General features: G+C 40.4%; 1 protein-coding gene across 2 annotated transcripts in view; it reads left to right on the top strand.

Moving 5' to 3' along the window:
* The first annotated feature begins 973 nt into the window (after positions 1–973).
* The window catches only part of WWC2 (WW and C2 domain containing 2), a 146,487-nt gene continuing 136,652 nt past the window's right edge, over positions 974–10,808 (top strand). Inside the window, exon 1 of one of the 2 annotated variants that reach the window (XM_063458143.1) lies at positions 974–1,468. In XM_063458143.1, the coding sequence (XP_063314213.1) occupies positions 1,341–1,468 (128 nt within the window). In that variant the 5' untranslated portion in view covers positions 974–1,340. The remainder of the gene's footprint in view (positions 1,469–10,808) is intronic. The other variant, XM_063458144.1, reaches the window with a different exon arrangement.

Below are 10,808 nucleotides of genomic sequence, written 5' to 3'. Positions count from 1 at the left end.
CCCTTTATGGATTAAAACCAGACTCTGCATCAACTGTGTAATTTTCCATGGGAGTTTTGCCATTGATTCCCCCTCTGGCATGCCTCAGTCCAGGTGTTAGTCCCCTTGAAACAACTTTTCCATCACTATTGTGGCCAGAAAGAGTCCCTGTGGGTTTTAAAATTCGCCTGCCCATTGAAGTCTATGGCGGTTTGCCCGGTTCGCTGGTTCGCGAACGTTTGCGGAAGTTCGCGTTCCAAAAATGTTATGTACGCGACATCACTAGTAATGACGTGTATCCTGGGAAATACCAGAGCTATGCATGAAATAAAATATGAATAACTAATGGGCATAAAATTACAAGTCGTTAGTCATAATGCCAAAATATTCTGGGGTAGTAAATGGGAACACCAGTGAGGGATGGACATGGGTTTCAGAAGAAGGGAGTGTCTCTCCATAAAGCATGTTCTCCATACCTATGTTATATCACTGTACTCCCAGGACAGTCACTTTATTGCTCAATGTCCCAGGAAACAAAAAATTGTTATCTACCGGAGAGTGACTCATTCTTGAGCTGCACAGCGCCCATTCTTATATAACAATGTATTTAATATTCACAGGAATGTGCCTACTAGATCATCACTTAAAAATGTATATCTGAGTGTGTGAAACTTAGACAAACAACAACAGCAACAAGAGGAAAATCATAAATTGGAATAGACTCTAAAATTCTAAAAACTAAAATGAATAAACAAAGAGAGAACAAATGATTTTCATTGATCTAAGTTAAAACCACAACAACAACAAAAAGAAAAACAACAGCAAAAATCTCAAGAAAACTAAATAGACATAAATAAAGCTAAAGTCCTCCATGGCAGGAGTGTGTCAGGACCCAGCCACACGTGGTTGCAGTGCTGTGGAGTAGAGTTTGCTGAGTATAGCTGGGGCAGGCAGTAAGGGGTTAAGGCTGTGGAATGCAGCAGTGTGGAATGTGCATGCAGATGAGACGGATGCTAATCAGTCTGTGGCTGGGAACGGGCCGAGGTTATTGGCTTCCCCGGATTCTAATCCAGACGGCTCCTTGCTGCTCGCTCTGTATAGAACTCCAGCTCTCCCCCCCTTTCCTACAGGAGCCCCTGGCCGACATGCTGCTGCCTTATACCCAGCTCAGCCCCCTGCCCACAGGGCCAGCTTTTGGCTTTCACTAGTGGGCTTCGGCTTGGTAGTTGAGGACAGGCTTCCTTCTTATTTTAGTACATAGCACCCCCTCCATCTCAGCCTAAAGCCCTCGCTACTGAGCCACCAGGCCCCCCACCCCAGCCTTCTTTCTGTACTTATGGAGGAGTTTGCAGAGCCTTATCATGCCTAGGAAAGGAAATGGGCAGCTGCCTTTACCGGATGGCTGGGAAGAAGCCAGAGATTACGACGGGAAGGTGTTTTATATCGATCACAACACCAGGCAGACCAGCTGGATAGACCCAAGGGACAGGTAAGCTGACAATTGTCCCCAACAACTATAACTTTCACCACCTCCTTCTCACTAATGGCTCACCTTCCTAACTGCTGTGGTCTGCATGGTCTAGGATGCTTATTGGCTGAGCATCATGGGAAAGGTAGTCCACAGCAGCTGGAGTGTCAAAGATCAGCCATCTCTGTGACCTATGGGAGCCTTGTGTGCCTGCCAGGCTGTGAGCGCCAATGCTTTAGTGGCTTGTGAACAGTGAGAGGGCATTTAATAAACTCATTTATTGCTGGGCTGGGATATGAAGACATATATGTATATATTGAGTTATAATGTAGCAGCTGTTTGAGTTGTAAGGTTCTGTTGTATCTGTGCTTTAGAGGGGGAGGGAGTTTTGGAAGAAAGGCAGGCAGGACAGGAGGGGTGGTGGTAGTACATGGGAGTTGGAATTGAAGTATCAGTCACTTTGGGTAATGAAAGCAGGAGGAGTTAGTTCAGGAATGTTGGGCTATGCATGTAGAGAGAGAAAAAGGAAAGGGGGGGGGGGGGGGGTAGAGAATGTGGTGAGGCAATGGAGCTTAACCCTGAGGGGGGTGGGGACACAGGACAACTTTCCATTGCTGAGAGTCAAGAAGTTTTTTTTCCCACACTCTACATAAACAATCTGCATAGGCCTTCAGTGCTTTAATTCCATACTTTTATTTGAGAATCATGGCAAATGTAACACTGGTTATTCATTGCTTAATGTGTACTGATACTACTACAGAACTCCTAACACAGTATGGCTAAGGAGTGCTACTTTGTTTATGTTGTGTTATTATTATTATTATTATAGATAACACTTTCAGGGGTGTTGAATGCAGTTTTTCTTTTGTTTTGTAAAAGGTTGAAAGGCAGACTACCCACAGCATTGATCTGCAGAATTTTATATTTTTTGTTTTGAAATATTTTGCCACTGGAAGAATGTCAAATAGGACATACTCTAATCTAGTATCACATTCATAGTTGTTAAAGTTGCTGTCAGGTAAAGTTGGTTAGGAATGTGCATTGCTAAGAATACGATCATGATTTTTGGTTTTGTGTCGGTCTGGTCTACAGGAGAAATACGGTTCCAGCCCAATAGGCCTTGTATATTTTATGTATAGATTAAATATGTTTCTCTTAATGAAATAGAACAAAATCAAATAAAGAACTAGGGGTTTTCCAACTATTGTCCGTTACCTTAAAAAGGTGAAAGTGCATGCCGGGGGTTTTCTTGCTAAGTAAGCAGTGGCCTAAGGCCAAGTTAGGCTTTGTCTATTTTATTCCGAATTTGATTCATGGGATGTTTGAAAAAGTTCAATGCATTATAGTGTTTTCTTTATTAGACATAGTTGTTGGGTTGCATCAATACTGATCCTGGGCCAAAGCCAGGTAGACCCAAGTTATATTGTTACCTGATACTGTTATTTTATAGAGGAAGTATAGTAAGCGACTAAAATAGCTTATAAAGCCAACTTGTGTATGTGTAGTCCAATGGCTTGACTGGTGTGCAGTTTTTTGTTTAACACTGTAATGTGTGTGTGTGTATATATATATATATATATATATATATATATATATATATATATATATATATATATAATTAGTTTTTTTTTTTTTTTTTAGATTTTCCTTGTTTTGTTGTTTGTTTTATTTTTTTCTTTGCATCTTTTAATTATAGGTAACATAGCAATGCTTAACAAACTAAAATGATTTGTTTCAGACATGAAAATGTATAATATAAATGAGAGGGGTAGTTCATTTGTATTCAATAAAAAAAAACCAAAATAAAAAACACGTAATCAAAGGATTGGAACTGGAACTTGTGTGCAATTTTACTTTTTATTCTTCTCTAAACCTTTTACGTAATTATTTTCTAAAATTTGTGGATTGGAGTCAGGTTTTGTAAAATATGTGTGTTGACATCGTCATTCATACTGTGTCTGTCTCCATGTGTGAGGTAAATCTTATTTTGTAGCTACCAACAAATAGTTAATACATTTTTAGAGATTATTATAATAACAGAAAATATCTATGAATGTTGATGGGGGGGGGGGGGGGGGAAAGCACAAAATGGCTGTTAAGTATATAGAGCGGTTATGAATATACCCCAAAACGGACTCCCACAGCAGTAATCTCGAGGCATGATCACCATATATGTGATAGAGAACCCGTTAATCCGCAACCTCTCCAGCACAGGTTGTGAAGGCGGAATGTGGGCTAATTGGTTGGAAGTCCAATTCCATTGCAACGGTAGTTTTGCATTCTTTGTTTGTGGGAAGAGCAATGTGAGAATCTCCTCAGATTTGAATGCACTGTTGCTTTCAAAGTGTATGTCATCAGAAATATGGGCAAAATAACCTTTTCTTTCATCATTGAAAAATTGGGATCTACTCAAGATCTTCACAGGGGTTTGTAGAGTAGAGTAGAGAAATTTAGGTCAGAGTAGATTGGAAAAACTCTCACATTTCACTGTCTTCAACTGTGCATTTTTGCCTAGTATTTGATTGGTTTCTAACATCACAATTTCTTTTCAACTTTATCAGTAACTGTCATTGCATTCCTAGATGTCTAGGAGGTCTCCACTCTACAAAACAGACAAATCTTCAAGTGGTAATTCAAATAGTTACTTTAGCTTGTTTAGAGGAACAGAATTAATATTAATATTGACGTTTTAAACTGGTTTGTGAGAGATCGTTTTCAGTAACCGTGCTCCTTGAAGTAACAAATGTTTAGGACATGCTAGGCTCGTCTTATGTTCGTTTTGAGGTTGTAGGTTTTTTTTTTTTTTTTCAGTTTTCTTTTTCTTACTCTTTGTGCTACTGAGGAAATGTTAAAATTTGGAATGATTTACCCAGAATCCTCTGCACATCTACACTCATACACCATTGTCATACATACCATATTTGTGTGATTTATCTTTAATTTTTAATGTATGCAAAAGTGCTGCCCTATAATGTGTACATCTCAATTGCTGCAAAAAGGAAATTGGCTGGCTAATTATGGAGGAATCCAAAAGGATTTGCTTTGATCAGTTGATTTATTTCCTTACAGTTGCAGAAGTACTACATTTTGCAAGGCAGCATGCCTCAGGTTCTACCGCAGAACAAGAAGTTCTATTCATCCAGGAAAGTATAGTGGATCTTGAAACCGTCCATTCATAACCTATACAGCACAAATGATGAACCTCAGTTATTTTAGAGGGATCTTGCAGACTGGAGTTGCCACCTCAACTGTTTTTTTTTGTTCTTGTTCTTCTAATACAATATATGGTCATACAGAAATCTTCTGTACATTGACCTCTTCAAGGACCAGGAGATCTTTTCACTAATTATTGCCTCTCAAAAGGAGTTATCTATGTACACCTTAACTTAATGAGCACAATGGTCTATGCTCTATTTTGTACAAATTTTAATTTAGTAGACTTAATTGGGAATTATTTAATTTATTGAAAACTGAATGAAACTGCTCAAGCAAAACATGCAGAGTGGGTTATAGCTATGTACAGGTCACCTGCTAAAAAGTGTAGATCATGGTACTAAGAAACATTAAAGGGTTACTCAAACCCAAAAAACATTTTCATAAAACACTGTTTTTGATAAGAGTAAGTGCTGGTCTTCCTCTTGTCCAAAAACAGGATACGGAAGCAGCATTACTAAGTTTGTTGCTTATAAATTGTTCTGATCTTCTCTGTTATAATTGCTGGCTTGGCCATGCTTTTCTGTAAATCCAGGATTTAGCTTTGGCTCATTGTTTACCAAAGTTTGAGATGTTCCAAATTATTAGTACCCATGTTTCAAGCTTTCTGAGCTATGCTTTAGAGCACTGCTGAGTTTGCTAAATCTTATTTCTGCTGCATAAATTGCCTAAAATATATAATAAACCTTTAGCTGCTTGAATGCTCAAGAGTGTAACTGTAGAATACTTAGTAGTTTGCCTACATTCCAAGGCAATGCAAGAACATTGTCAGTGTGTTTTTCTTTTCATTCTTGTTTTGTCATTCTGTTGGGCACCTTACACATACTAAAAGTGGGGTATTTACCTTGCTCGTGGTTTCTCAGATTATGAAAGATTTCTCAAGAAATGTGAAATCACATGTTGATAGGAAACTGCTGCTTAAAAAAAAAAAAAAAAAAAAAGCCTGTTCAGGTGTTTACCCGTGTATGTAACAGAACAAAATAAACAGACCTGGGTCTTTATGTTGTGGTTACGCAGTGTTAGCTTGGTGTGTCAGCCGTACCATGACATACCTGTTGCAGGAATGTGTTTTAGTCCGGAATGCTGATAAATTTATGTTTGCCCCACAGTGCACTTTGAAACTAATAGATCATTGCACACTCTGGCTGTTGTTAACTGACCTAGCAAGGAACACATTTTTGGCAGCTGTTTATTATTTGGTTATTTCAGACTTTTGTCACCATTACAGGTTTTGAATATGAGCAGATAGAAGGCTGTTGAAACAATGCTCATTCCAAAATGACTACTTTTGTATGATACGAAATGCTTGGCAAAGGCTTTATGATGGGAATTTTTTTAAAAAGATTTACTTAAAACTACTGTATGTCATACATAACATAAGACTTATTTTTACCTTCAAATGGCTTGAACTGTATACTGTGCTAGCTGAATGTTTAGCTTGTGTAAAGATTTGCAAATAGTAAAAATGTATTTACCTGATAGTTACATCCAACCTTGGTAGGACATGACAATTTGCGTAAGTGCATGCCTGAGCATTATCTGACACCGCAAAGCATTCTGGGATATCATATCAGAGTGGTTGTGTTCAGGGCTCCCAGCAACCAATCTCTTATAACCAGTCCTGAACCTGATGCCAAGTTTATGCCCTCACCTCTCAGGAGTTTAGCAGAATGTATACATGGTTCTTTAAAGTGCCAAGTACTGCTAAGACTCCATACTGAACACAGGTATCATGGGATAGGTATCTAATGTCTGCATTCCTGATTCTCATACACTGAATGTGTTTTGTATGGAATCCTTAAAAGCAGTGGTGTACACACAATCCATTGGGCCCCGGTGCATAACTGATCCGTGGGCCCCCCTCTGACAGACCCATACAAACACGTACACATACATACAGACACACACAGACATACATATACAAACACACAGACAAAATGACAAAATGTTCAAGTCACCCAGGTGCAGGAGGGTGACTTTCCCTGGGGTCCAGTGGTGGCTCAGGCTGCATGGCTCTCTCTGATAGCTGGAAGGAGTGACATCATCACAGGGGACCCGGTCATGCTGTAAAAGTGCGGCAGCGCTGACTGGGTTCCCCTGGAAATTGATCTCCATCGGGGACCCTATCAGCATGGGCCACCCGATGGGCCCCTTGAATGTGCTTCCCCGGTGGTTTGCCGCCAAGGCCGCAACATATGGCGGTGGGCACCAGGTCGCAGGGTGGCCGGACCTGCTGGGGTGACTGGCCCGGTCGCAGCTGCGACCCCTGCGACCGCTGTATGTAAGCCACTGCTTAAAAGAGCACTATAGGGTCAGGAACACAAACATATATTTCTAGCCCTATAGTGTTAAAACCACCATCTGGCGCCTCTTGCCATCTTAAATATATTAACATCTTACTTGTATTCAAGTCTGCAGGTGCTGGCTCTGCCCCTGTTTGCCTGCCTCTGTCTGCTGACATCATCAGAAGTGGTGGTCTGAGCCTATCACAATACTTCCCCATAGGATTGGCTGAGACTGTCAAGGAGGCAGAGCCATCACAAGCCAAACACAGCCATAGGGTCCACAGCAGCTGCAGCATCTCCTCATAGATATAAATTGAATCAATGCTTCTCTATGAGGAAAGTTCAGTGTCTACATGCAGAGGGTGGAGACACTGAATGGCAGTGCTGCACACTAGGCAGCAGTGCCCCAGTAATCACCTCTAGCAACCATCTAAGGAGTAGCCAGGGGAGTTATCACTAGGCTGTAATGTAAATACTGCATTTTCAGTTTTCAGTTTTGCACTGGGGCCTCATGGATTGTGTGTACGCCACTGTGTAGATATGCACAAACATTTTCTAAACTTCCATCAAGCCAAATCTGAATGTGTTCTTTTATAACCTATACATCAAATTGTTACGTTTAGGATTTGTTTTATTTTTTATTATTTGTATCCAGTCCACGTCTCACTCAGCTGACATATTTTCCTAATCCATTTGCTAAACCTCACTGGCCACTCCTTGCTAAAGTATTACTAGTAATAGTGCATACTATTATTCGCCATTGGCAGGCAATGATAAGCGTCAGCTGATGCTGTTAACCTTCACTGGTCACCAAGATAAACCTTCCTTGACAGAAGAGGTAATGTTGCCTTTGGATAAACTTTGGGGGTTAACGGGACATTATAGGCTCCTAGACCATTTAATCTCAATTAAGTGGTATGGGTGCCATACCTCTCTCATACTAAGAGCAAAAAAACAGGTCGCAAGAGAATAATGAGAACGGGCAGCAGCTGAAATAGCCTGCCCATCGGTCGGTCCCCGCTCAGTTCTCAAGCTGTTTTTTGCTCATCTTGTGCCATTACAGAGGGAACATCTCTGAAACATATCAGACTGGTCCCACCCATACGGGCAGTCCAGATCAGAAATGCCAGCAAGCTCTCTCTGCACGAGAGACACAGCAACCCCAGACGATCGTTTCAGCCTTGTTAGGCATCATCAGTGAGACATAGCTGATATCTCTCTAGGCACCGTGAGCAAGGGGTCCACGTCTGGATTACCCTTTAAACTTATGGAGAGCATAAAACAGGTCCAAAAACCCTGCAGTGTAAAACAGTGCCATTTTGTAGCATGTAAGAACCACTTGAGGCACTTACGCAGAAAGCGGAGTGAACTTTTTTCTTTTTCCTTCTCCTCACAGTGGGCAGTTACCTAAATGGTGACTAGGATGTTATAGCATTAGGAATGCACATTTGCTTTTAAAGTATAGTGTTCCTTTAAACTGTGTTGTTCAATTGTTTATATAGTGCCAACACATTCCACAATAGATAAACCAATACATACAAGTTTGACATACGGGAACCAACTAAATGAGCTTGTTCGAAAGCAGTTTACCTTCTGAAGGTAAGATGGTGTCTAAGCACTTATGCCCCCTTAGCAACTTAATTGAGATAAAGTTGTTATGGGGTGGAAGTGTTCATTTAAATCATTTATTTAACACCTATATGATAAAGTGAAATGTACATAGAATTGTATCCCTCAATGTGAAATGGCTCCGTGGGAAGCCGTCCGGCGTTGTTAATCGGCCACCCAGAGTCTGGCGTGCCTCCCATCTACCTCCCAGAAGCCACGGTTAACCGCGGCTTAACAAGCGTGTGCCGGCAATTGACCACCCAGTAGCTGCGGTTAACCGCAGCTTAATTGATTGTGACTGGGTGGTCGCGGTTACACTCAGCCGCCACACGATGGCGGTGTTCTGGAGCTCCCTGGGCAGCCAGCGCTTGTCTGCCCGGCTTTCATGCACCAAACCCGGACACTTTTACGTGCAGGCACCGCTGAACCTCCAACTCCTGGTTCTATTCGTATGGATTAGGCGAATGCATGAAAATTCGGTAGTTTGGTTTATGTGAATGTTTTAACCCAGCCATGCCATGGAGCCTGTTCGTGTAATTAAAGACTTTGGCTCCATGGCAGTTAAACTGTATTCGTGTGGTCTGAGTGCCATTCACCTAATAATGTGCACTCAGACCTGAGCTATCTGGGGATATGTTAAATGTGTATGTTTTCTGTACCATTTGTCCTATTGTATATTTTAAAGTGATATACTGTATTTGTATCACCACGTGCATAATGGAGTCTTGCCTCTGTCCTTGGAGATAATTGAATTACTTCTCTAATTATCTCCAGGACAGAGAGGAGGAAGCCAGGATGCATTGTGGGAAAGTATTGTGGCTGTATGTACTAAAGTGATACATGTCTGTCTGAATCCGACAGGAGATTGTGTTTTAAAGTACTTATTAAAGATGCCCTACCACCCACAGATAACAAGGTTTGTGTTGACAGGCACATGAAATTGGCCTTGTCAGGTTCCTTCAAGTTTATAGTCCATGAGTTTTACCATTTATCCACCATTTATATTTATTAAATTAATGAAAAACAGGCATTTTGAGCAGAAGTTTACGGGATCCAAACAGCTTTCACATTGTCTTGCTTCCCCAGGATCACTGATACAGAGTTTGTATCTTTTTTCTATTTTTATACATTCTCTATATAATAAAAAAAGAAAGTGATGAGGCAGAAACAGGCAGATTTAGTAATTGTAAATGTTCATTTTAATTATGCACTTGAGATGCACACTGGGTTTTCTATTGAATAGCTATCATCGTAACATGTAAAGGAACACTGTCGGGTCCCCAGTACTTCTCCACCTGTGTGCTGCCGTCTAATTAATCCTTTGTTGGGAGCAAGTGCATTCCCTCCGTCTTCAAAATATGAACTTGCAGCTGTGGAAAGCATTGTTCTCTTAGAGAAGAGTATACTCCCAAATGAGGTTTACCTATGTGGCAGCAAACAGGTGGACCGAGGCTAGGGTCTTGACAGTCTTCCTTTTTATTGAGTAGTTTGTAGTGTATGTTGTTTGTAGTTGTGTGTGCCATTCTATAGCTTGTTCATGTTTTATTATTCTTAGCATTATTATTAGTATTTTTTTTTTCCTCATAGCATGATCTGTGTCTAATAAGAAGGCAAGCATAGAGTAGCCAAAATATTTTCCATATCCAAGAATATTCTACTGAGACACTTCTTTGTTGAATAGCATCAGGGACAGTTTGATATGTTGAAAACGTAATCTTCAGAAACGTGCATCTTCAGATTAGTGACTACTCAATCTTCTTACCTTGATCAAATGTCAATGTTTGGTTTTGTCTAGCATCAGGTGTTTGCGATTTACCTTTACCATGAGGCTCAGCCAGCTTAAAAACATGATTTTTCCAATTAAGTATTGCCAATGTTAATCTTCCATTGAAAAAAGATCCCTAATATCAGCATTTCCTTTCAAAATACTTTTTAACCTGTAAATTGTAACTGCCACTGGAACAGCCTTTGGCATCTTTAAAAGTATTCAGAAGAGTACATGTAGCACAGGTTGCGAAAGTTAGTGTAGAAAACTGTAAGGTGAGTTTGTAGCAGAACAAACCGCTATTGCCAATTTGATCAAATGTCAAACTTCCCCTTTAATAAGCCATTAATCATCATTAATCCAGACAGACCAGATATAACTACTGATAAATACAGGATTGTGAAAGTGCTTTATGTTTGTGGTGGAATCTCGGTAAAAATAAATTTAGTAGGCCGAGATTACCACGTGGCATGTGTACGTGCATATGCTG

The sequence above is a fragment of the Pelobates fuscus genome, chromosome 6, assembly GCF_036172605.1.
Source record: "Pelobates fuscus isolate aPelFus1 chromosome 6, aPelFus1.pri, whole genome shotgun sequence".
Classification (NCBI taxonomy): domain Eukaryota; kingdom Metazoa; phylum Chordata; class Amphibia; order Anura; family Pelobatidae; genus Pelobates; species Pelobates fuscus.
The sequence above is the reverse complement of the archived record's forward strand: the minus strand, read 5'-3'. Positions and strand labels throughout refer to the sequence as shown.